General features: G+C 48.9%; 1 protein-coding gene across 1 annotated transcript in view; it reads right to left on the bottom strand.

Moving 5' to 3' along the window:
* Nucleotides 1-25,835, bottom strand: part of LOC144611006 (RNA-binding protein with multiple splicing 2-like) — a 90,723-nt gene that overhangs the window by 53,181 nt on the left and 11,707 nt on the right. Inside the window, 3 exon segments of the mRNA XM_078430097.1 lie at nt 792-809; nt 812-832; nt 10,002-10,079. Coding sequence (XP_078286223.1) covers nt 792-809; nt 812-832; nt 10,002-10,079 — 117 coding nt within the window.

Below are 25,835 nucleotides of genomic sequence, written 5' to 3' on the forward strand. Positions count from 1 at the left end.
TGCTCCTATACTCAACTCCTCTTGTCATAAAGGCCAACAAGCCATTAGTTTTTGTTCACTGCCTGCTGTACCTGCATGCTAACTTTAAGTGACTGATGAATAAAGACACCCAGATCTCTTTGTACTTCCCCGTTTCCTAACTCGACACGAGCTGTATTCTTCCTGTTCTACCAATCTATAGCTCCACATGTTTCAATTCTTTAAACTGAATTGAAAAAGCAAATATCAGCAGGCTGAGGAGCAATGTTTAAAGATGTGCAGGGGGAATTTGTTGAAGAACCAGTAACATGAGGGCACAGCAGCAGAGTTGCTACCTTACAGCACCCGAGACCCCCAGTCTCAGGTTCGATCCAGACTACGGGTGCTGTCTGTACGGAGTTTGCACGTTCTCCCCATGGGCTTTTCCGGTATCTCCGATTTCTTCCCACACTCCAAAGACCTACAGGTGTGTAGGTTAATTGGATTGGTGCAATTGTTATCATTTGTCCCTGTGCACGCAGGGTAGTGCTAATGTGCGGGGATCGCTGGTCGACGCGGACTCGGTGGGCCAAAGTGCCCGTTTCCACGCTGCATCTCCAAACCGAGCTAAAAATCTGTCGCAGATCACAAGGACACGTCATGAAGTTGGTAAAGACCAGCTGCAGGAGATACCCTACAATAAATCACAGGCCCAACAACTTCCAGAGGCAGTTGGAGTGAGACAACTTTGGGATCATTTTAAAATCAAGGGAAAAATCCCTCAATGCATCAGAATAATAGATACCTGGTATACCAGTAGGAAAATTACTCACCTGTTTTGAGGTGAGTTTGAGATCAGTGAGCCTTCATACCCCTGGAGAGAGAATACAACAAAAGAATCATTAGCAAAATATGCAAGGGTTCCTGCTTCTTCAAGTACATAACATTATAGCAATGAAGGTAATTAAAGGCAACTGGTTGATAGTCAAGATTAGAACTTGTAAAACCAGGTATACTGATGACACTGCTGTGAAATACATGGGACAGGAGATCATTAAGCTCAACCCAGAAGTATAAGAAAATAACTGCAGATGCTGGTACAAATCGATTTATTCACAAAATGCTGGAGTAACTCAGCAGGTCAGGCAGCATCTCGGGAGAGAAGGAATGGGTGACGTTTCGGGTCGAGACCCTTCTTCAGTCTGAATAAGGGGTAGGCCATTTAGGACTGAGAGGAGGAAAAGCTTTTTCACCCAGAGAGTTGTGAATCTGTGAAATCCTGTGAGACCCGAAACGTCACCCATTCCTTCTCTCCCGAGATGCTGCCTGACCTGCTGAGTTACTCCAGCATTTTGTGAATAAGCTCAACCCAGAAGTTGTGTAGGAAAATAACTGCAGATGCTGGTACAAATCGAAGGTATCACAAACTGCTAGAGTAACTCAGCGGGTCAGGCAGCATCTCAGGAGAGAAGGAATGGGTGACGTTTCGGGTCGAGACCCTTCTTCAGCCGTTCTCCCCGTGACCTGTGTGGGTTTTCTCAGAGATATTCGGTTTCCTCTCACACAGAAGCATAGAAAAAAATAGGTGCAGGAGTAGTCCATTCGGCCCTTCGAGCCGGCACTGCCATTCAATATGATCATGGCTGATCATCTAAAATCAGTACCTTGTTCCTGATTTTTCCCCATATCCCTTGATTCCGTTAGCCCCAAGAGCTAAATCAAACTCTCTTGAAAACTCAGTGAATTGGCCTCCACTGCCTTCCTTGGCACAGGATTTCACAGATTCACAACTCTCTGGGTGAAAAAGCTTTTCCTCCTCTCAGTCCTAAATGGCCTACCCCTTATTCCTGAATTGTGGCCCCTGGTTCTGGACTCCCCCAACATGGGGAACATTTTTCCTGCAGATATCCTGTCCTATCCTTTAAGAACTTTATACAAATTTTATAAAAGACATAGAGGTTTGTAGGTTAATTGGCTTGATATAAAATAGGGAGAGGGAGAGGGAGAGGGAGAGGGAGAGGGAGAGGGAGAGGAGAGGGAGAGGGAGAGGGAGAGGGAGAGGGAGAGGGAGAGGGAGAGGGAGAGGGAGAGGGAGAGGGAGAGGGAGAGGGAGAGGGAGAGGGAGAGGGAGAGGGAGAGGGAGAGGGAGAGGAGAGGGAGAGGGAGAGGGAGAGGGAGAGGGAGAGGAGAGGGAGAGGGAGAGGGAGAGGGAGAGGGAGAGGGAGAGGGAGAGGAGAGGAGAGGGAGAGGGAGAGGGAGAGGGAGAGGGAGAGGGAGAGGGAGAGGGAGAGGGAGAGGGAGAGGGAGAGGGAGAGGGAGAGGGAGAGGGAGAGGAGAGGGAGAGGAGAGGGAGAGGGAGAGGGAGAGGGAGAGGGAGAGGGAGAGGGAGAGGGAGAGGGAGAGGGAGAGGGAGAGGGAGAGGGAGAGGGAGAGGGAGAGGGAGAGAGAGAGAGAGAGAGAGAGTGTGTGTGTGTGTCTCTCTCTCTGCGTGGTAGTGTGCTGGGATCGCTGGTCGGCACAGACCCAGTGGGCCGAAGGGCCTGTTTATGCACTGTGTGTCTGAACTAAAATCTGTGAAAAGGACAACAGTCTACTGTTTCAGGCCTGTGACTCAACAGAACTGCAAAGGTAGACAGACAGGGAGGGAAGAGTAGAACAAAAGGGGAGCGTCAGGGATGAATCAATGTGGCAAGCAGTTATCAGCAGATTAAGCAACCAAGCTTGGGCAACATGTTGACGCAAGGAAAAGCAGATGCTGCTTTACAAAAAAACAGATAGCTCTGGAGCAACTTGGAGGGTCAGAGGCAGCAAGGGGTGCCAACTATCTCACGCCCAAATACGGGACAAGGTGACGTCACCTCACCCAGCCAGCGAAGCCACGTGCTCCCGTTCCACCAATGGCGGCCACCTGGGCCGGGAGGCGGACTGCTACGCAACCTCCGTTAGGCGGCGCCCGGGCCTCCAGACCTGTCCGGAGATAAAATGTCGGAAACCTACAGTGTCGGGACCTAAAAACTGCCGGGACCTACAGCGCCCCCCCCCCCCCTTTGTCCGGGACAAAGGCAGTCTCGTACAGGACCAACCAATTTAGCCCAAAATATGGATGATCATCCAAAATCAGTATCCCTTTCCTGCTTTCGCCCCACATCCTTTGATCCCATTAGCCCTAAGAGCTTTATCTAATTCTTGAAAACATCCAGTGAATTGGCCTCCACTTCCTTCTGTGGCTGAGAATCCCACAGATTCACAACTCTCTGGGTGAAAATGGATATTTTCCATGGACAGATGGATAGATGTGTAGGAAGGAACTGCAGATGCCAGTTTAAACCAAAGATAGACACAAAATGTTGGGGCAAAATGCTGAGGAAGGGTCTCGACCAGAAACGTCACCCATTCCTTCTCTCCAGAGATGCTGCCTGACCCTCTGAGTTACTCCAGCATTTTGTGTCTACCTTCGATTTAAACCAGCATCTGCAGTTTTTTCTCCTACTCCCCTTGTGATAAGAAAGACAGGCCACGTGGACGTCGGGAGCCCACAGGCCTCTGGGTGGGGGCCGATATCGGGAGCTTCGGCAGCGGCAGCGTCTTCGCCCGCCCCGAATCACGGGGCTTGGGTCGGCCCGTCGCGGACCTTTCACCGTCCGGCGCCGCCTGGAACAGACTGCGGGATTTTCTCTGCCCGGCGGGGGCTTCAATGTCGGGAGCCCCGACCGCCCCGACGTGGCAACTTCAACAGCCTGACCGCGGGAGAAGACGGCAGGGGAAGAGAAAAGACATTCTGGCCTTCCATCACAGTGAGGAGGGACTGGAGGAGACTCACTGTGATGGATGTTTCTTTTTGTTTGGTGTTGGTTTATGATTGTATGTGTTAGAGCATATTTTTATTGCTTATTTTTATTGGTCTTATTGTTGAACTGCGGGTAATTTTTCATTTCACTGCACATTTATGTGTATGTGACAAATAAATTGACTATTGACTATTGAACCTACAAACGTGTACGTCTTTGGAGTGTGCGATGAAACTGGAGCTCCCAGAGTAAACCCACGCAGGGTCACGGGGAGAACGTACAAACTCCGTACAGACTGCACCCGAAAGTCAGGATCAAACCTGGTCCTCTGGCGCTGTGAGGCAGCAACTCTACCACTGTGCCACCATGGAATTGCTCTGGAATATTGTTTTTGGTCCTAATGTAAACCTAATACAAATATCACTAAATATCAAGTAGTTTTTTTCCTGAGTCACTACCTGGGGCAGAGACCACTGCCAGAATACTCTGACGAACCAACGTTGTGAAGGAACTTCGTTTCAAACCTAGGGTTGCCAAGTACGGGACAAGGTTATGTCACCATCCCGCGCCCCACGTGACCTCGCCCAGCCAGCGGCCACGTGCTCCCGCTCCACCAATGGCGGCCGCCATTGGTGGAGCGGGAGCACGTGGCCGCTGGCTGGGTGAGGTCACGTGGGGCGCGGGATGGTGACGTCACCCTTTGTCCCATATTTGGGAGTGAGGAAGTTGGCAGCCCTACTAACACAGGGCAAGGGCGGTCCCGTACAGGACAAAACAATTCAGCCCAAAATACGGGATGTCCCGGCTAATACGGGACAGTTGGCAACCCAATTTCAAAACGGTATGCTGGCTAGCAGAATTTCAAAGTGTACTTTGACTCAACATGCTTCAGTGCTTGGGTCAAAGACTCACTGGAGAGCTGTTTAATTTGCTTCCACTTGCTCAGCAACTTGGGCTCGTACCGAAACCAGAGAGTTTCCACTCTCGTTCACGGATCAAAGCTCGAAAAAGGTGGTTAAATTAAGTTGCTTAAACAAAGCGGTCAGGAATGCAGTGGAGCAAATCCAAGGATGACGTCCCAGCCTTTTTTCCCCCTCCAATCATTGTTGAACCGGCCACCATTTTGATCTGAAGGGTCTCGAGCCAAAATGTCACCTATTCATTTTCTTTTGGTTTCGTTTCAAGATACAGCGAGGAGACTGGCCGTTCGGCCCACCGAGTCGGCGCCCACCAGTGATCCCTGCACACCACGTGGGACAATTTACAATTTTACCAAGCCAATTGGCCTGCAAACTTATACGTTTTTGAGTGCAGGAGGAAACCGGTGATCCCGGAGAAAACTCACGCAGGTCACGGGGAGAATGCACAAAAGACAATAGATGCAGGAGTAGGCCATTTGGCCCTTCGAGCTAGCACTGCCATTCATATCATATATCATCATATCATATATATACAGCCGGAAACAGGCCTTTTCGGCCCTCCAAGTCCGTGCCGCCCAGCGATCCCCGCACATTAACACTATCCTACACCCACTAGGGACAATTTTTACATTTACCCAGCCAATTAACCTACATACCTGTACGTCTTTGGAGTGTGGGAGGAAACCGAAGATCTCGGAGAAAACCCACGCAGGTCACGGGGAGAACGTACAAACTCCTTACAGTGCAGCACCCGTAGTCAGGATCGAACCTGAGCCTCCGGCGCTGCATTCGCTGTAAAGCAGCAACTCTACCGCTGCGCTACCGTGCCGCCCGCTGGTTGATCATTCACAATCAGTACCCCATTCCTGCCCTCTCCCCATACCCCCTAACTCCGCTATCATTAGGAGCTCTATCTAACTCTCTCTTGAAAGCATCCAGAGAATTGGCCTCCACTGCCGTCTGGGGCAGAGAATTCCACAGATTTACAACTCTGAGCAAAAAAGTTTTTCCTCATCTCCGTTCTAAATGGCCTACCCCTTATTCTTAAACTGTGGCCCCTGGTTCTGGACTCCCCCAACATTGGGAGCATGTTTCCTGCCTCTAGCGTGTCCAATCCCTTAATAATCTTAAATGTTTCAATAAGATCCCCTCTCATCCTTCCAAATTCCATAGTATACAAGCCCAGTCGCTCCAGTCTTTCAACATACGACAGTCCCACCACAAACACCGTATAGACAAGCACCCAGAGTCGGGATGGAATCCGGGTCTCTGGCACTGTGAGGCAGCAACTCTACCACTGCGCCACCGTGCCGCCCTAATTCAAATTGTCCAGAGATACTGCCTGACCAGCTAAGTTACTCCAGCACAATGTGTCCTCGTGTGTTAACCAGCATCTGCAGTTCTTTGTTTTCTACATTTCACCATTTTTAAATCTCTTCAGTCCTTGCTTGGGAAGGAATGAAGGAATGTATTTTTTTTCAAAAGTCGCTCAGCAAGGTTAAATCTTGAGGTTTATTGGATTGTATACTTAAAAGGGTTGTGAAACAATCCACGCTACTGTGGCAAGATGGACAGCTGTTGTTATGACTACCAGGAGGACTCGGTGAGCACTGCTGGATTAATCTGCCAATTACATTCTCAGTGTATTATGCACACTTGCATACCAGTCTGCCAAGAGCTGAAGTCACAGAGTAATACAGCAGGGAAACAGCAAGGCCCTTCAGCCCAACTCGCCCACACCAGCCAACATGTCCCAGCTACACTAGTCCCACCTGCCTGCATTTGGCCCATATCCCTCCAAACCTGGCCTATCCATGTGCCTGACTAACTGTTTTAAACGTTGGGATAATCCCAGCCTCAACTGCCTCAACTACCTCCTCTGGCAGCTTGTTCCATACACCCACCACCCTCTGTGTGAAAAAGTTACCCCTCATATATTCCTATTAAATCTTTTCCCCTTCACCTTAAACCTCTGGTCCTCCGTTCACCTACTCTGGGCAAGACTCTGTGCATCTATGAGAACAATGGACTTCCCTAAATGGCTGTTCTTCTTTGAGAGTCTGTCACAATACTTTTAACAGGTTTCTTATTCATTTGCTTTCTCTCCACACCCCATCAGTCTTCAGTTCTGTAGCTCCTAAACAAGATACAGATCCTGGCAATCCCCATTGATTGAAATCTAGACCGAGTTTGTCTTTGTGAATGTTTTGGATCTGGTCTTCTTTGCTACTCGGATTAAACTGCAATATTATGCAGGAAAATAGCTGCAGATGCTGGTACAAATCGAAGGTATTTATTCACAAAATGCTGGAGTAACTCAGCAGGTCAGGCAGCATCTCTGGAGAGAAGGAATGGGTGACGTTTCGGGGTTGAGACCCTTCTTCAGTCTGAAGGGTTTCGACCCGAAACGTCACCCATTCCTTCTCTCCAAGATGGTGCCTATCCTGCTGAGTTACTCCAGCATTTTGTGATACCTTCAAACTGCAATATTAAGTTGCCTGATCTGTAACCAAAGAACGAAGAAAACAGAACATAACACAGGACTGGCACTTTAGCCCATAATGTCCGTGCCAAATTCAAAGCCATGTGAAACCAATCTCCTCTGCCTACACGTGACCCATATAAACATCTATCCCTGCAGATCCATGTGCCGTTCTAAAATTTCTAATCCCACTTCTATTGGGCAGCATAGTGGTGAAGTGCATTAACCCGATCTATTCCCCTCAATTGTATACACCTCTAGTCCTTGGAGTGCGGGAGGATGAGAAGCATAGCCTTAGAGATCCCAGCCTACTCAACTTCTCACCTGAAACGATTGCCGGGGTCCCTGGACAGAGTCCAGGGAGGAGGTACAGGGACAGGTGTTGCATCTCCTGCGGTTGCAGGGGGAAGGTACCTGGGGAGGGGGTGGTTTGGGTGGCAAGGGATGAGTTAACCAGGGAGTTGCTGTCAGCATCTGCAGTTCCTCTCTACACAAGTATCATCCATTCACCAGTTCCATCCTACACAAAGATACTAGAGGAACAAGATAGACCACTCGACCCTAAAAACTGTAGTATGCCACGGCGCCATTTTAGTGGGCAGAAACATGCAGAAACATTTAAAAAGATTTAAAAATAACAACAATCTGTGAATTGACAGACGAGATATATTCTGCATTTTTATGGTATCATCACACATACTGTTCCCCCAAAACACTGATTACACTGCGAGAGGCATAGCGAACGGCGGGTCACTAAAACGAAGGAGCTGATTGTGGACTTTAGAAGGGCTAAACATCCAAGGAAGTACACGCCACTGGAGATAAATGGGTCTACTGTGGATAGGGTGAGCAGTTTTAAATACTTGGGAGCCCGCATCACAGAGGATCTGACATGGGCAATGCACATCGCCGCACTGGTGAGTAAGGCAAAGCAGCGCCTTTACCACCTTAGACAGCTGAGGAAATTCAGAGTGTCTCTGAGGATCCTTCATTGCTTCTACTCTGGGACTGTAGAGAGCATCCTGTCCGGCAACATTGCAGTCTGGTTTGGGAACAGCTCTGCCCAGGACAGGAAGGCTCTGCGGAGAGTAGTGCGTTCGGCAGAACGCACCATGGGAACTACACTCGTCCCCCTGCAGGACCTATACATCAGGAGGTGTAGATCCAGAGCAAGCAAGATCATGAGGGACCCCTGCCACCCCAGTAACGGACTGTTCCAGATGCTACGATCAGGCAAACGCCTCCGCTGTCACGCTGTGAAAACGGAGAGGATGAGACGGAGTTTCTTCCCACAGGCCATCAGGACTGTTAACTTTTATAACTCCAGAGACTAAATTTTTGTCTACACTATAGTAGCTTATTAACTTTATTTATATGCTGTAACTGTAATTCTTTTTTGTGCATTGCCACTTTCATTTCACTGCACATCGTGTATGTGTATGTGACAAATAAACTTGACTTGACTAAAATGGCTCCTTTGCGCACTACACTTCAGTATAGGCGATTTCAACAGAGTGGTCCATCTTGTTCCTCTAGTATCTTTGGTTCCTCTCCACACCAGAATTATCCATTCACCAGTTCTATCCTACATACCCAGCCGCCCACATTCCAAAGGTCACTGAAGAGATGAGAATTTGCTTCACGATAAAAGCCAGGCAGTGCTATATGATTTTGCAGTCTGTCCAACACCAACCCTTTTAATGAATTCCGTGATGCAGTTGGAACGTGAAGTTTTGGAATACTAAAAATATTCATCCAATTTCATAATTGTTAGAGAGTGTGGTGTCGTTTGATATTTATAAACACCTGCTTTGGTCAAATAGGGTTGCCAACTTCCTCACTCCCAAACATGGGACAAAGGGTGACGTCACCGCCCATGCCCCACGTGACCTCGCCCAGCCAGCGGCCACGTGCTCCCGCTCCACCAATGGCGGCCGCCATTGGTGGAGCAGGAGCACGTGGCCACTGGCTGGGCGAGGTCACGTGGGGCGGCGACGTCACCCGTTGTCCCGTATTTGGGAGTGAGGAAGTTGGCAACCCTACTAATACGGGGCAAGGGCGGTCCCGTACGGAACAAACTAATTTAGCCCAAAATATGGGATGTCCCGTCTAATACGGGACAGTTGGCAACTCTATGGTCAAACAATCTTGGAACCTTAGGCAGCTTACAACCCTGGGGGGTACAAATACTGATTTCTCCAACTTCTAGTAGCCCCTCATTCCCCCTCTCTCCATCCCTCTCCAACCCAAGTCTTTCTTTCTCACCCAGCCACAGCTGACAATGACCCGATTCCTTTATCGTTGTTACTTCTTTTTTAGCATATCTTTCATTCATATGTTCTGTATCTTTCTACATCACCGTCGAGGGGCGCAGCGGTAGAGTTTTCTGCCTTACAGCGCATGCGGCGCCAGAGACACGGGTTCCATCCCGACTACGGGTGCCGTCTGTACGGAGTTTGTACGTTCTCCCCGTGAGCTGCCTGGGTTTTCTCACATATCTATGCACTCCAAAGACGTACAGGTTTGTAGGTCCATTGGCTTGGTGTAAGCGGGAATCGTCTCTTGTGCGTGTAGGGCAGCGTTAATATGCGGAGGGGTCGTTGGTCGGCGCGGACCCGGTGGGCCGGTTTCCATGCTGTATCTCTACACTAAGCCAAAATATATCTCTCGTTTTCCATCTCCGCCGACTCTCAGTCTGAAGGGTCTCGACCCGAAACATCACCCATTCCCTCTCTCCAGAGATGCTGCCTGTCCCGCTGAGTTATGCCAGCATTTTGTGTCCTGCCGCGGAAGGACAACATATAACAAACTAGGAAGCGGGGTGCATACAACGAGGTGATCATCTAACCTTACCTTAAAAGGTCGAAAAAGAAGATACAGCTCGCGTGGTTTAATGTCCATGGGAAGACCACTGACAAAAAGTGTACGGACCTACAAGAAAAATATGTTGTTAACAAAGTCTTGGCTTTAATGCCACATTCTAGCAGTAAGGCAGACATCAGATCCTGCTTATAAAAAGAATTCAATATAGATTTACTGTAGGTTAAACTGGATATTGGAAGAACATTGGAAGCCACACTTTAAGAATAAGGGTTAGGCCATTTAGAACGGAGATGAGGAAAAACTTTTTCACTCAGAGTTGTAAATCTGTGGAATTCTCTGCCTCAGAAGGCAGGAGAAGGCCAATTCTCTGGATGCTTTCAAGAGAGATTTTGATAGAGCTCTTAATGATAGTGGAGTCAGGGGGTATGGGGAGAGGGCAGGAACGGGGTACTGATTGAGAATGATCAGCCATGATCACGTTGAATGGCGGTGCTGACTAGAAGGGCCGAATGGCCTCCTCCTGCACCTATTGTCTATTTCAGATCACAAGGCAGCAATCTAGATCGATAAAGAACCTCTACCCTTGCTGACATTATCAGATTTAACAGGCAGCATCTCTGGAGAGAAGGAATGGTGACGTTTCAGGTCGATACCCTTCAGACTGAGAGTCAGGGGATAGGGAAAATGAGAGATATATTTTGGCTTAATTTAGAGATAGAGCATAGACTGAAGGTTCATGACCCGAAACTTCACCCATTCCTTCTCTCCAGAGATGCTGCCTGTCCCGCTGAGTTACTCCAGCATTTTGTGTCTATCTTCGGTTTAAACCAGCATCTGCAGTTCCTTCTGACACATTATTATCAGATTTAAACATGGAGACACAAGGAACTGCTAACACTGGAACCGCAAGCAAATTGCAAAGTGCTGGAGGAACTCAGCAGGCCAGGGAGTATCTGTGGAGAAGAAACGGATAGAATACAGTTCAAGTTGGGACCCATAAGACTTGTGAGAACACAGTGGCACAGCGGTAGAGTTGCTGCCTCACAGCGCCGGAGACCCGGGTTCAATCCTGACTAAGGGTGCTGACTGTACGGAGTTTGTACCTTCTCCCCGTGACCCATGTGGGTTTTCTCCGAGATCTCCAAAGATGTACAGGTATGTAGGGTGATTAGCTTGGTAAATGAAAAAATTGCCCTTAGTTTGTGTAGGATAGTGTTAATGTGTGCGGGGATCGCTGGTCGGCGCGGACCCGGTGGGCCGAAGGGCCTGTTTCCGCGCTGTATCTCTAAACTAAGCTAAAGGTTTGCAAGTTAATCAGCTTCAGTAAAATTTCTAAATTGTCCCGAGTGCGTGTCGGATTGTGCTAGTGTACGGGGATCACTGGTCGGCGCGGACTCAGTGAGCCGAGGGGTTCCATCTGTTAACTGGAATGAGAAATAAAGAATCAGATGCAGTAACATGTTGTGACTGCTTTGACAGACCAGTCTTAGTCGAACGGTTTTTCAGACGAACCAAGCCGAAATCCAGGGAAAGGATGAACACACATGTAATTGAGGTTTCAATTTCCAACGCTGCAGCCGCCAAGTCTGCCAGCCCACGTCAAAAAGGCAACCAAAACAATTTGATGCACACTTTTGAACGCACATTAAAAACTGCCAAGCTTCAAAAAAAAACAAAACTACAAGGAGCACTGAAAATTCCATTAAATTAATTAGTCTGTTGTTCAAGCACAAGCCTTGCATCACACGATCATTACAAGAACACGAACTCGGATCCAGTGAGCTCTTGATTACCGGTTTACCACTTTAGCGGCACGGCGGTAGAGTTGCTGCCTCACAGCGCCAGAGACCCGGGTTCCATCCCGACTGCGGGTCGTCCTGTCTGTATGGCGTTTGTACGTTCTCCCCGTGACCTGCTTGGGTTTTCTCCGAGATCTTCAGTTTCCTCCCACAGTCCAAAGACGTGCAGGTTTATCGGTTAATTGGCTTGGTAAAATTGTAATTTGTCTCCAGTGTGCGTAGGGTAGTGTTAGTGCGCGGGGGGGGTCTGGTGTGCGGGGCAGCAAGGACTAGGTGGGCCGAAGGGCCCGTTTCCAGCGCTGGATCTCTAAACTAAAAGCATGTTCCTATACCCAACCAATTATTGTTTGACTGTTCAATGGTTGATTTAACTTCTGATGAACAGAATGTTATGAAAAAGGATCTCATGCCAAAATGGATGACATGAAAAACAGCCCTGGTTGGAATCTTGAGCAACTGGAGGAACTCAGCGGGCCAGGCAGCATCCATGAAGGAAATGGACGGAAGTCTTCCAATCTGAAATCTCACCTATTCAGTCTTTCCACAAATGCAGTCTTAGCCAGAGAGTACCTTCAGCAGCCCCTCCCCCCCCCCCCCCCCCACACCAACCCAAAAAGTAATCTGTCTATTCACTGCACAGATGCTGCCTGACCCACTAGAGTTTAGATCAGTTTAGTTTAGAGATACAGCGCAGAAACAGGCCCTTTTGGCCCACCGGGTCCGCAACGACCAACGATCCCTGCACACTAACACTATCAGATACCCACTAGGGACAATGTTTACATTGACAAAGCCAATTAACCTACAAACCAGCACGTCTTTGGAGTGTGGGAGGTAACTGAAGATCTTGGAGAAAACCCACGCAGGTCACGGGGAGAACGTACAAAATCCGTACAGACAGCATTTGTAGTCGGGATGGAACCCGGGTCTCCGGCGCTGCATTCGCTGTAAGGCAGCAACTCTACTGCTGCGCCACCGTGCTGCCCAAGTTCTTCCAGCACTCTCCCCACCCCCCCAACCCAAAATATTTGCCCCTGCCCCTCCACAGATGCTGCCTAACCCGTTCAGTTCTAAGTGTTTTTCTTTTGCTAATGGGCAGTTGTACTGATCGTCATTGGATAGGCACTGAAGCCTTCACACGTAGACTCAGAATGAGCAATGGATAAGGGGGTCAGTCAGTCAAGGGAGTGACGGAACAGCTGAGTGGTGTTGAAACAAACAAACCACAATGCCATCCAAAAGGGGATCTTTCATTTGCAAGTTGGCCAACAAGAAAATATTTGGTCATCATTACCAAATGGGTCAGTTGTCATTGGGGACAAGGAACTGCAGATGCTGGATGTTTGAGTAAAACACAATGTGCTGGAGTCACTCAGCCAGCCAGGCAGTATCTCTGGAGAAAATGGAGGGGTGACATTTTGGGTTGGGACTCTTCTTCAGTTTGGTTTATTGTCACATGTGAAAAGCTTTTGTTGCGTGCTAACCAGTCAGTGGAAAGACAATACATGATTGCAATCGATCCACTTACAGTGTACAGATACATGATAAGGGAATAACGTTTAGTGCAAGGTAAAGCCAGTAAAGTCTGATCACAGATAGTGCGAGGGTCACCAAAGTGGTAGATAGTAGTTCAGGACTGCTCTCCGGTTGTGGTAGGATGATTTAGTGGCCTGATAACAGCTGGGAAGAAACTGGAGGTGTGCGTTTTCACACTTCTACACCTTTTGCCTGATGGGAGAGGGGAGAAGAGGGGGAGACCAGGGTCCTAGATGATGCTGCTGGCCTTGCCGAGGCAGCGCGAGGTATAATTGGTGTCAATAGAAGTGAGGTTGGTTTGTGTGATGGTCTGGGCTGCGTCCACAATTTCTTGCGGTCTTGGATGGAGCTGTTCCCAAACCAAGCTGTGATACATCCCCATAAAATGCTTTCATTTGAAATGCTTCAAACTAACCCCCTTTGTGGGAAATGATTTCCTTTCCTTTCAATTCCCCATCCCCCATCTCAAGAAAGAATTTACTATGGAACTGCAGATGCTGGTTAACAAAAAAAGACAAAGTGCTGGAGTAACTCAGCAAGTATGGAGATATCTCTGGAGGGCACAGATAGATGATGCTTCAGGTCTAGAATTTCCTCCTTCTGAATTGTCATAGATGGAACCCAAAGTCTACCACATTTAACGTGTAATCATCCTACACTGCCTAATACCACACATCAAATGGACATAGGTAATGAAATGTGTCGGAAGGAACTGCAGATGTTGGTTCAAACCCAAGATGGACACAAAAAGCTGGAGTAACTCAGCAGGACAGGCAGCATCTCCGGAGAGAAGGAATGTCTAGAGTCTGAAGAAGGATCTCGACCCAAAACGTCACCCATTCCTTCTCTCCAGAGATGCTGCCTGTCCCGCTGAGTTACTCCAGCTTTGTGTCTATTTTAGGGAATGCAATACCTATTTAGATCTATACAAGTTCGTAACTTTGACTTGCAACAGTGTTTGATATTAGTTAGCCAGGCAACAAGGTAGAACAATCTTAGTTTTGCACCTTCAGAAAGGCAATGCAAAGGAGCACAAGGGTGGTGAAACTGTGGAATTCATTGGACAGATAGCCATGGAGGGTGACAGATTCTCGATTAGGTTTATGGGGAATTAATCTACAAACCTGTACGTCTTTGGAGTGTGGGAGGAAACCGAAGATCTCTGAGAAAACCCACGCAGTCACAGGGAGAACGTACAAACTCCGTACAGACAGTGCCCGTAGCCAGGATTGAACCCGGGTCTCTGGCGCTGCAAGGCAGCAACTCTACCGCTGCGCCATCACCAAATCTGTGCCGCCCAAAATTTCCTTACTCGGGACACTTTACAGAAGGCCCATTTCACGAACATCTTTGGGATGTGGGAGGAAACCGGAGCACCCGGAGGAAACCCACGCAGTCACGGGGGGATCGTATAACTCCGCACAGACAGCACCCCGTAGTCAGTTTCAGTTTATTGTCGCGTGTACCGAGGTACAGCGAAAAGCTTTTGTTGCACGCTACCCAGACAGCCAGCGGAAGGACATTACATGAGTACAATCGAGCCACAGTGTAGAGATTTAAAATGGTGGCGTGATTGTTACACGTGGTTGCAGTCTGCTTCTGTTACACAAGCAGTCGCCAGAGCCTGCCACAATCCGCAAAATGCATTGCTGCTGATATCTTCAGAGAGATCTCTACCAAATGGCCCCATGACTCACAACTTTGTTTATTGGTTAACATGCCCAAACTACTGGCTGAATAACTGATTGATGACATTGAAAAGACAACTCGCATGTTGCAAGGCCCAAACAGAGTTGGAACTTCTCAGGGAGGCAGATGGTCCACTGTGAATCCAAACAAAAACTCCAGCGTAAACATTTGGCCTCCGCCGTGGCAAACTTCCGAAGGGGAGATTCTACAGCTCCCAGGCCAAGCCAAGATTCAGTTTAGTTTAGAGATATAGGGTGGAAACATGCCCTTCGGCCCACCGAGTCCACGCCAACAATCGATCGCCCGCTCACTATTTCTCGGTTGTCCCCAGTTTCGGGGGGGGGGGTCATCAAAGATATCTTTGATAGCTCAAAGCCAATGCAGACTGTCTAAGCATTAAGATTTAGTTTAGTTTATCTTAGAGATACAATATAGAAACAGGCCCTTCGGCCCACCGATCCTGGTACACTAGCAGTATGCTACATACTTAGGGATAGGGGTGCCAACTATCTCACTCCCAAATACGGGACAAGGTGGCATCTCTGCTCCGCGCCCCACGTGACCTCACCCACCCAGCGGCCATGCGCTCCCGCTCCACCAATGGCGGCCGCCCGGACCGGGAGGTGGGTTGCTACGCAACCTCCGTTAGGCAGCGCCTGGGCCTCTGCACCTACACTATCCTGAAGGTAGGCACAGATTTTAACCAGCACCTGCAGCACTTTTTTCCTACAACACTGTCTGGGCCTACAGTGACCCCGGGCCCAATACGGGACAAGGGCGAACCCGTACGGGACAAGCCAATTTAGCCCAAAATACGGGATGTCCTGACTTAAAAGGGATAGTTGGCAACGCTAGTTAGGGGCAACTTACAACCTTTCCTGAAGTCAATTGACCTACAAACCGGCAAGTCTATGGAGTGTGGGAGAAAACCAGAGCACCCAGGGAAAACCCATGCGGTCACAGAGAGAACGCACAGACAGGCACCCGTGGTCAGGATCGAACCCGGGTCTCTGGCTCTGTAAGGCAATAACTCGACCTCTGCACCTCCGTGCCACCCCGTAAAGTCAATGTAACTCGATTCCTAAACCTGAAGTCTCAAGAAGGGTCTCGACCCGAAACGTCATCCACTCCTTCTCTCCAGAGATGCTGCCTGACCCGCTGAGTTACTCCAGCATTTTGTGGTCTATCTTCTTGGACCCAAGTTTGTGGATCCCAAATCATGCCCAATCTTGGAGATGGGCCATCATTGAGGGCAGGTGGGAAAGCATGTTAGTGCGAGAGGGGAATAGGAAACACCCAGCAAGTTGGGGACTTGACACTTGCACTGAGGGGAACCAAGTTCAGACAACATTTGCCCAGACAGCTCAGGGGATTGCAGTAGCTCCTCAAGAGGAATGTGCCTGGATCATGTTCTGGTTTCACCAACATTTGCACCCGATCAAACAATCTCCACCTATCTGGGAAGGCAGGTTCATCGCAGACTGGAGACAAAATACCAAGGCCATTCCTGATATTGAGAAAAGGGTCTGAAGAACGGTCTCAGCCCAAAGCGTCATCTATTCCATTAATCCAGAGATGCTGCCTGACCCGCTGAGTTGTCCCGGCATTGTGTGTCCATCCTGATATTTAGCTCAGGTTTCACCCCACACAGCTCTGGAGACTCCAGTTTAAGACGATACCAGATCTAAATTCCTTTGACCCAAAGAAAACCCAGAGGCAAGACCACAGTGAATCTATTAGAGAACAGACATCCCAGGTAGACACAAAATGCTGGAGTAATTCAGCAGGACAGGCAGCATCTTTGGATAGAAGGAATGGGTGACGTTTCGGGTCGAGAACCTTTCTTTTACACTGTTTTTTGCAATGGAGACCCCAGTTGTACAGTTTAGTTTAGAGATACAGCGCGGAAACAGGCCCTTTCGGCCCACCGGTTCCGTGCCGACCAGCGATCCCCATACATTAACACTATCATACACATATAGGGCCAATTTTTACATTTACCAAGCCAATTAACCTACAAACCTGTACCTCTGGAGTGTGGGAGGAGACCAGAAGATCTCAGAGAAAACCCACGCAGGTCACGGGGAGAACGTACAAACTCCGTACAGACAGCACCCGTAGTCGGGATCGAAGCCGGGTCTCCGGCATTGCATTCGCTGTAAGGAAGCAACTCTACCGCTGGGCCACCGTGCCGCAAGGCCAGGCAGTATTCACATTATGTTAGAGGCCAGTAAACTTCACATTGCTTTCAACCCAAGAGCTACCAGAAGCCCAGAGCTGCCTGCTGTGATACAAGAGTATTTAATTAACGTTAGTGGAGGATGCTCGTGTGCATCAATGGCAGTCCCTTAATGAGGCACAACATTTATTTAATAAAACCCACTCCTTCAACTTCATCTAATACCAAGCTGGAGCGTCCTCTGTACAAGTTGCAGGTGCCTGGAAATTGGGGATCAATTGCCTTTCCATTTGTCCTAATGCAAAGACAGTAGGTGACATTCTACACGCTCAGCCAATCTTCAAACTATGTTCCACGCATCACTTTATTATTATTCATTGGCATTTGGCGGTCACGGTGGCGCAGCGGTAGAGTTGCTGCCTTACAGCGAATGCAGCGCCCGGAGACCCGGGTTCGATCCTGACTACGGGTGCTGTCTGTACGGAGGTTGTACGTTCTCCCCGTGACCCGCGTGGGTTTTCTCCGAGATCTTCGGTTTCCTCCCACACTCCAAAGACGTACAGGTTTGTAGGTTAAATGGCTTTGTAAATGTAAAAATTGTCCCTCGTGGGTGTAGGATAGTGTTAGTGTGCGGGGATCGCTGGTCGGCGCGGACCCGGTGGGCCGAAGGGCCTGTTTCCGCACTGTATCTCTAAAACTAAACAATAGTTGGGCTGTTTTCCTGGGAACAGCCGAGATTGAAGAGACCCAATAGAAGTTTAAAAATAATTATGAGGGGTATAGATAGGGGTAAACTTTAGTGATACAGCACAGAAACAGGCTCTTTGGCCTACTGAGTAGGCACCGACCAGCGATCCCCGCACACTAACACTATCCTACACACACGCGCGCGCGACGATTTACATTTTTACTGAAGGCAATTAACCAACAAACCTGTATGTCTTTGGAGTGTGGGGAGGAAACCGAAGAACCTGGAGAAAGCCCACAAAAGTCACTGGGAGGTAGATCAAACTCCATACAGACAGCACCCGTAGTCGGGACCAAACCTGGGTCTCTGGCGCCGTGAGGCAGCAACCACTGAGCTGAAGGGCCAGTTTGGTTGCCACACTGTACCTCTAAATTCCATGGATAAATTGCTTACCCTGGTTGAGGCAGCCCCAGGAATCCTACATGATCCTACAACCTCATGGCACTGAGGTTGGCACTCAGAAGGCCTTTGGGATGTCGTGTACTCACGACGCATCTTCTAATGATAGTCCAAGGTGTTCAGTTGCCACCCTGCCTCTTCTGAATCCCTCACCCACAGCCAGTCAAGGCAGTGGCAGTGGGAATGGGAACGTTACATATTTAAGGAGATAGATTTTATGTTCAGCATAGGGTTGCCAACTTCCTCACTCCCAAATAAGGGACAAAGGGTGACGTCACCACCCCGTGCCCCATGTGACCTCACCCAGCCAGCGGCCACGTGCTCCCGCTCCACTAATGGCAGCCGCCCATGCTGGGAGGTGGGTTGCTAAGCAACCTCCGTAGGCGACGCCCGGGCCTCCGGGCCTACAGCACCCCCGGGCCGAATATGGGACAAGGGTGGTCCCGTACGGGACAAACCAATTTAGCCCAATATACGGGATGTCCCGGCTAATACGGGACAGTTGGCAACCCTAGCTCAGCTGAGTAGGAGTTATTTCAAATAAACTATTCCTAATATATACAAATACAAAAATAGTGCGTGGCTTCCTTTCCATTCAAAGTCATCCAATCTATGCACTTGGTCGCACTATAGTTTAGAGATACAGCTCGGAGATGGGCCCTTCGGCCCACCGAGTCCGTGCCGACCAGCTATCCCTGAACACTAGTTCTATCCCACACACTGGGGACAATTTGCAGATCTAATCACCCTACAAACCTGCACGTCTTTGGGATGTGGGAGGAAACCAGAGCACCTGGAGGAAACCCACGCTGTCATGGGGAGAACGGGCAACTCCGCACAGACAGCACCGGTAGTAGTCGGGATCGAACCCGGGTCTCTGGCGCTGCGAGACGGCTGCTCTTCCGCTGCACCACCTTGCCACCCCAAATACTCAAAGCAACTGCAGATGCTGGAGTAACTCAGCATCCATGGAGAACATGGATAGGTGATGTTTTGGGTTGGGATCTTTCTTCAAACTAATGTGTAGGATGTGCGCGAGTAGGATCACAGACCTAGCGTGAACAGGCAATCGATGGTTGGCGTGGACTTGGTGGGCCAAAGACAAATTGCTGGAGTAACTCAGCAGGTCAGGTAGCATCTCTGGAGGATAGTCAATGTTTCGGGTCAAGACCCTTCTCTAGAATCATCATTGTTGGAACCCAAAGTCTACCAAGGGTCTGGAAACATCTCAGATCCAACTGTCTCTCTCCTCTGCTACTATCAGTCTGAAGAAGGGTCCCGACTAGGGTTGCCAACTGTCCCGTATTAGCCGGGACTTCCCGTATTTAAGGGCTAAATTAGTTTGCCCTGTACGGGACCGCCCTTGTCCCGTATTAGTAGGGTTGACAACTTCCCCACTCCCAAATGGCGATGTCACCGCCCCGCGCCCCACGTGACCTCACCCAGCCAGCGGCCAAGCGCTCCCGCTCCACCAATGGCGGCCGTGGGGTGGTGACGTCACCTTGTCCCTTATTTGGGAGCAAAGATATAGGAGGAGCAAGATGAACCACTCCGTCGAAATCGCCTATACTGAAGTGCAGTACGCAAAAGAGCGTAACGCCCGCCATTTTAGTAAGCAAAACCTGCCGTTTGCAATGCCTCTCAGTGTAATCAGTGTTGTGGGGGAACAGTATGTGTGATGATACCATTAAAATGCAGAATATATCTCATCAATCAATTCACAGATTTTTGTTATTTTTCTTTTTGTGTTTCTGCAAGTTTCTGCCTACTAATATGGCGCCGTGACGTTCGACGGTTTTTAGGGTCGAATGGTCTATCTTGCTCTGCTCTATTATCTTTGCTTGGGAGCGAGGAACTTGGCAACCTTGGTCCCGACCCAAAACGTCACCTGACCATGTTTTTTCCAGAGATGCTTCGTGACCCGTTGAGTTACTGCAACACTTTGTACATCACGTCGGCCTCAGGTTGCCCACTTCACCAGAACCCCTTGAAGTTGCAAGGGCACCCAAGCCATTACCCAAAACAGAGTGACGTCAGCCTTTCAGAACCGGAGGACGGCTTTTCTGTGCCAAGTTAGACAATGTTGGCTTCAACATTGTTTATGCAAGTGGTTGCATTGATGGGGCACGGCTCCGGGTAGAAACAAGTTTGATTGAGGACCGGTTCAAGATTTAATCAGGAGAAAGTTGAACAATGAAGTCTGCTCAATTAAAATATTGCACTATTTAGAGTAAATACTATGCCCCACGAGTCTCGGGCAGAGGAGGCTCGTCAGCCTGGGAAGGCAGTTCATCTCGGGGAGGGAAAACTCGGATCAAAAACCTCCACTGCCTTGTGGGCATATCCAGTCACGGGAAAGGCTCCAGGAGTAAACCTCAAGAAAAATCCAGAGTCGGAGTCCCCAAGGCAGTTCGTCGTTAAACATAGAAACATTAACAAAATAAGTGCAGGAGGCTGCCATGTGGTCCTTCGAGCCAGCACTGCCATTCATTGTGATCGTGGCTGATCATCCACAATCAGTAACCCGTGCCTGCCTTCTCTCCATATCCCTTGATTCCACTAGCCCCTAGAGCTCTATCTAACTCTCTTTTAAATTCATCCAGTGAATTGGCTTCCTCTGCGCTCTGTGGCTGAGAATTCCACAAATTCACAACTCTCTGGATGAAAAAGTTTCTTCTCACCTCAGTTTTAAATGGCCTCCCCTTTATTCTTAGACTGTGGCCCCTGGTTCTGGACTCTCCAACAATGGGAACATTTTTCCTGCATCTAGCTTGTCTAATCTCTATTAGATCCCCTCTCATCCTCTTAAACTCCAGTGATTACAAGCCTAGTCTTTCCAATCTTTCCTCATATGACAGTCCCGCCACCCCAGGGATCAATCTCGTGAACCTACGCTGCACTGCGGCACACCGGTAGAGTTGCTGCCTTACAGCGAATGCAGCGCCGGAGACTCGCGTTCGAACCTGACTATGGGCGCCATCTATACGGAGTTTGTACGTTCTCCCCGTGACCTGCGCGGGTTTTCTCCGAGATCTTCGGTTTCCTCCCACACTCCAAAGATGTACAGGTATGTAGATTAATTGGCTGGGCAAATGTAAAAAAATTGTCCCTAGTGTGTGTAGGATAGTGTTAATGTGCGGGGATCGCTGGGCGGCGCGGACCCGGTGGTCCGAAGGGCTTGTTTCCGCACTGTATCTCTAAATCTAAAAATAGCAAGGACGTCCTTCCTCAAATTAGGAGACCAAAACTGCGCACAATACTCCAGATGTGGTCTCACCAGGGGCCTATACAACTGCAGAAGGACTTCTTTGCTCCTGTACTCAAAACCTCTCGTTATGTCTCCAACCCGGTTCTGGCAGCTCCTGCGATGGCGCTGGTGCCAAATTGTAACGGCTCTGCTGTTCCCTTGGATGGATTAGCGACCTGGAGTGGGGGGACATGCTGCATGGGCAACAGCCTGTCCTTCATATGACATCGCCCAGGCTTGCATCCCACCACACATCGACACTGCTCTAGCCGAGGTTTGGAGCAAGCAGCCAACACCCAGGATGCATCACCCATGGTCAGCCATGACCGAGGGGGGCCTTAGTAGCTAATTCTTAGTGCACTCATTAACCATATCACAAATGGCAATGGATAAATGAATTTACAACTTGCAAGTTTTGAATGACAAGCAGGAGCTTATTGACCCCCATTGTTCTCCCCAACAACCCCTGTTGAAGACCCTCTGGTTGATCAATTAAAGTGCGGCACGGTGGCACAGTGGTAGAGTTGCTGCCTTACAGCGCCAGAGACCCGGTTTCAATCCCGACTACAGGCGCGAAGGTATCACAAAATGCTGGAGTAACTCAGCGGGTCAGGCAGCATCTCAGGAGAGAAGGAATGGGTGAAGTTTCGGGTCGAGACCCTTCTTCAGACTACTTGCCGCTCCGACTACAGGTTCTGTCTGTACAGAGTTTGCACGTTCTCCCCGTGACCGTGTGGGTTTTATCCAGGAGCTGTGGTGCTCTCCAACACTCCTAAGACGTACAGGTTTGTAGGTTAATTGGAGAATTTATATTGTTACCAAGCCAAAGAGTGTGTAGGATAGTGCTAGTGTACGGGGATCGCTGGTCTGCGAGGACTCGGTGGGCCGAAAGGCCCGTTTCCACTCTATCTCTAAACTAAACTCAATTGCATTAAATCACCGCATTAAATCATCCACACCAGACTCAACTCATTTATACCCATCCCTGCAACGTGAGCCTCTAATCTTACAACACCACAGTACCCGAACCTTCGAACAAGCCACAGGGTTAAAAACAGTTCTGTTCTTGGGAGGGCAACATATCCCCTTGTGATCTGTTTCACAGTTGAAATTTATGCAGCTGGTCCTGCCAGTGAATTTATTGCTGATCCCCTGATACATTAACACTGCTCAGTAGAAAGGCCCAAAATGCTAAACAGCATTTAAGAAACAATGCCACTTGTAACTGGCTCTTCCAACTTGGCTGCAACCAGTCTGCAACCTAGTGATCTCATCAATGTTTCTCCAAAGTAGGGTTGCCAACTGTCCCGTATTAGCCGGGACATCCCACATTTTGGGCTAAATTAGTTTGTCCCGTATGGGACCGCCCTTGTCCCTTATTCGGCCCGCGGGACACTGTAGGCCCGGACACCGTAGGCCAATGGAGAGTGTGGGAGCCAAGTGTGTTCGCTTAACAGAGGTTGCGTAGCAACCCATCTCCCGGCCCGAGCAGCCGCCAATGGTGGAGCGGGAGCACGTGGCCGCTGGCTGGGTGAGGTCACGTGGGGCGGTGACATCACCTTGTCCCGTATTTGGGAGCGAGATAATTGGCAACCCCTACTCCAGAGGGCCTGGTCTTCAAGATTAACATTCAATCCTCATTGCCAAACCAATACATCTGTTAAAATGACATTGTTGAAAGCCCCTTCAACTAATACAAGCATCCTTGGCAACCAAGTCTGAGGCGTCTGACAGCTTAACCTATTACTACCTCAGCACCTCGTATTTCACTTGGGCAGCTTTTACTCCCCAGCAGTGTGAACATTGACTTCTCCAACTTCAAGTAACCCTTGCTTCCCCTCTCTCTCTCCTTTCCTCCCCCTTCCTAGTTCTCCGACCAGTCTGACTGTCCCCCTGATTAAATTTCATCACTGTATGTTTCTAGTAAACAATGATCTATTCTACATTTTCCATTACCTCATCTCCTTTGCTGTCTCGTTTTCACACCTTACCCTTCCTTAGCTCCTTGCCTCCCTCTCCCTTGACTGAAGGAAGGTCTCGACCTGAAACGTCACCCATTCCTTCTATCCAGAGATGCTGCCTGACGGGCTGAGTTACTCCAGCACTTAGTGTCTGTCTTCGGTGTAAACCAGCATCTGCACAATTTAAACTAGAGCTGTGTTTAGCTCAAAGGTGTCCATGGAATGCACAAAGCTTTAGTGGCAGCACGGTGGCGCAGCTGTAGAGTTGCTGCCTCACAGCGCCAGGGACCCAGGTTCGATCCAACTACGGGTGCTGTCTGCATGGAGTTTGTACGTTCTCCCCATGACCTGTGTGGGTTTTTCCCAAGATCTTCGGTTTCCTTCCACACTCCAAAGATGTGCAGGTTTGTAGGTTAATTGGCTTGGTAGAAATGTAAATTGTCCGTCGTGTGTGTAGGATAGTAACGCTATCCTACGCACACTAGGGAATCGCAGGTCAGCGCGGACTTGGTGGGCTGAACGGCCTGTTTCCACGCTGCCTGTGCCTCTAAACTAAACTGGAGATGGGATATAAATCCTACTCCAGCACTGTATAAATTAGTCCAGTCGTACAACATTACCAGAGCATGTCACAGGCACGGAAGCAAATCCCAAGGTTAAAGCCCACCCAGTTCGAACCATTTTGCTCCAGGGCAATTCCTTGGCAGGAACCAGTCATTCTTGGAATGTGTTGTTTTAAAGCAGTGAAGTAGCAAATTAACGATCACAAGCAATCTTTCTTCCCCAGTTTAAATGGTGGACACTGCTCAGTCCACTACCATGGAAGGGATCTAGAGGAGGCACTGCCAGCATCATCAGAGACACACACCACCCTGGCCACGCACTCATTCCACCCCTGCCATCGGGAAGGTGGTGGTACAAGAGCCTGAAAACCAAAGAACGTAGAGCAGAGCAAGATAGACCACTCGACCCTAAAAACCGTAGTACGTCACGGCGCCATTTTAGTAGGCAGAAACTTGCAGAAACATTTAAAAAGAAAAGTAACAACAATCTGTGAATTGATAGACGAGATATATTCTGCATTTTTATGGTATCATCACACACACTGCTCTGCCAAAACACTGATTACACTGCGAGAGGCATAACGAACGGCGGGTTTTGCCTACTAAAATGGCTCCTTTGCGTACTGCACTTAAGCATAGGTGATTTCGACAGAGAGGTCTATCTTGCTCCTCTAGTATCTCTACTGAAAGCTAATGGCCAGGTTCAGAAGCTGCATCTTCCCTACAACCGGGCTATTACATACTACAACTTCCAAATAGATCGAATTAGCGGATTTTAATCAGATGCTGGTTAAAATCGAAGGTAGACACAAAATGCTGGAGTAACTCAGCGGGTCAGGCAGCATCTCGGCAGAGAAGGAATGGGTGACGTTTCGGGTCAAGACCCTTCTTGAAGAAGGGTCTCAACCCAAAACGTCACCCACTCCTTCTCTTCAGAGTTGCTGCCTGACCCGCTGAGTTACTCCAGCATTTTGTGTCAACCCCAGAACCAGGGATCACAGTTTAAGAGTAACAGGTAGGCCATTTAGGACTGAGATGAGGAAAAACCTTTTCACCCAGAGATTTGTGAATCGGTGGAGTTCTCTGCCACAGAAGGCATTGGAGGCCAATTCACTGGATGCTTTCAAGAGAGAGTTAGATATGGCTCTTCGGGCTAACAGAATCAGGGGATATGGGGGGGAAAGCAGGAATCAGGTACTGATTGTGGATGATCAGCCATGATCATATTGAATGGCAGTGCTGCCTCGAAGGGCCAAATGGCCTACTCCTGCACCTATTTTCTATGTTTCTTCTCCTTAATCGTAATGTCTCCACTAACTACCACCCACTGACTCTCTTGAATTTCTGGCATGTTGCTGGTGTATCGATAGTTGTGGCTATTCAACCTCTAAACTATTTGGGCTTGGACTTGTTCTTCCGCACTAGAAAAATCTTCTCGTTGACCTACAACAAAATAGATACTGGAGACTCAGTGATCCAATTACTTAGTTTGAATGCCAAATGTAACTAACTTGCCAAAGTATCAATATAGTTCAAGCATCTCCAATAGCCCAAAAACTATCTTCAGATCCATCATTCTTTACAGGTGGAAAAAGTCAAACAGCTTTGTAAAAAGCTAACCACCTTATCTGAATTTAGCATTCCTCTTGTGATTGGCAGTAAACCCGAGACACATTGCTGTATCAAATATGATGAAAGAATACAGCACAGTGGCGCAGCGGTAGAGTTGCTGCCTTACAGCGA

The sequence above is a fragment of the Rhinoraja longicauda genome, chromosome 38 (genome assembly GCF_053455715.1).
Source record: "Rhinoraja longicauda isolate Sanriku21f chromosome 38, sRhiLon1.1, whole genome shotgun sequence".
Lineage (NCBI taxonomy): Eukaryota > Metazoa > Chordata > Chondrichthyes > Rajiformes > Arhynchobatidae > Rhinoraja > Rhinoraja longicauda.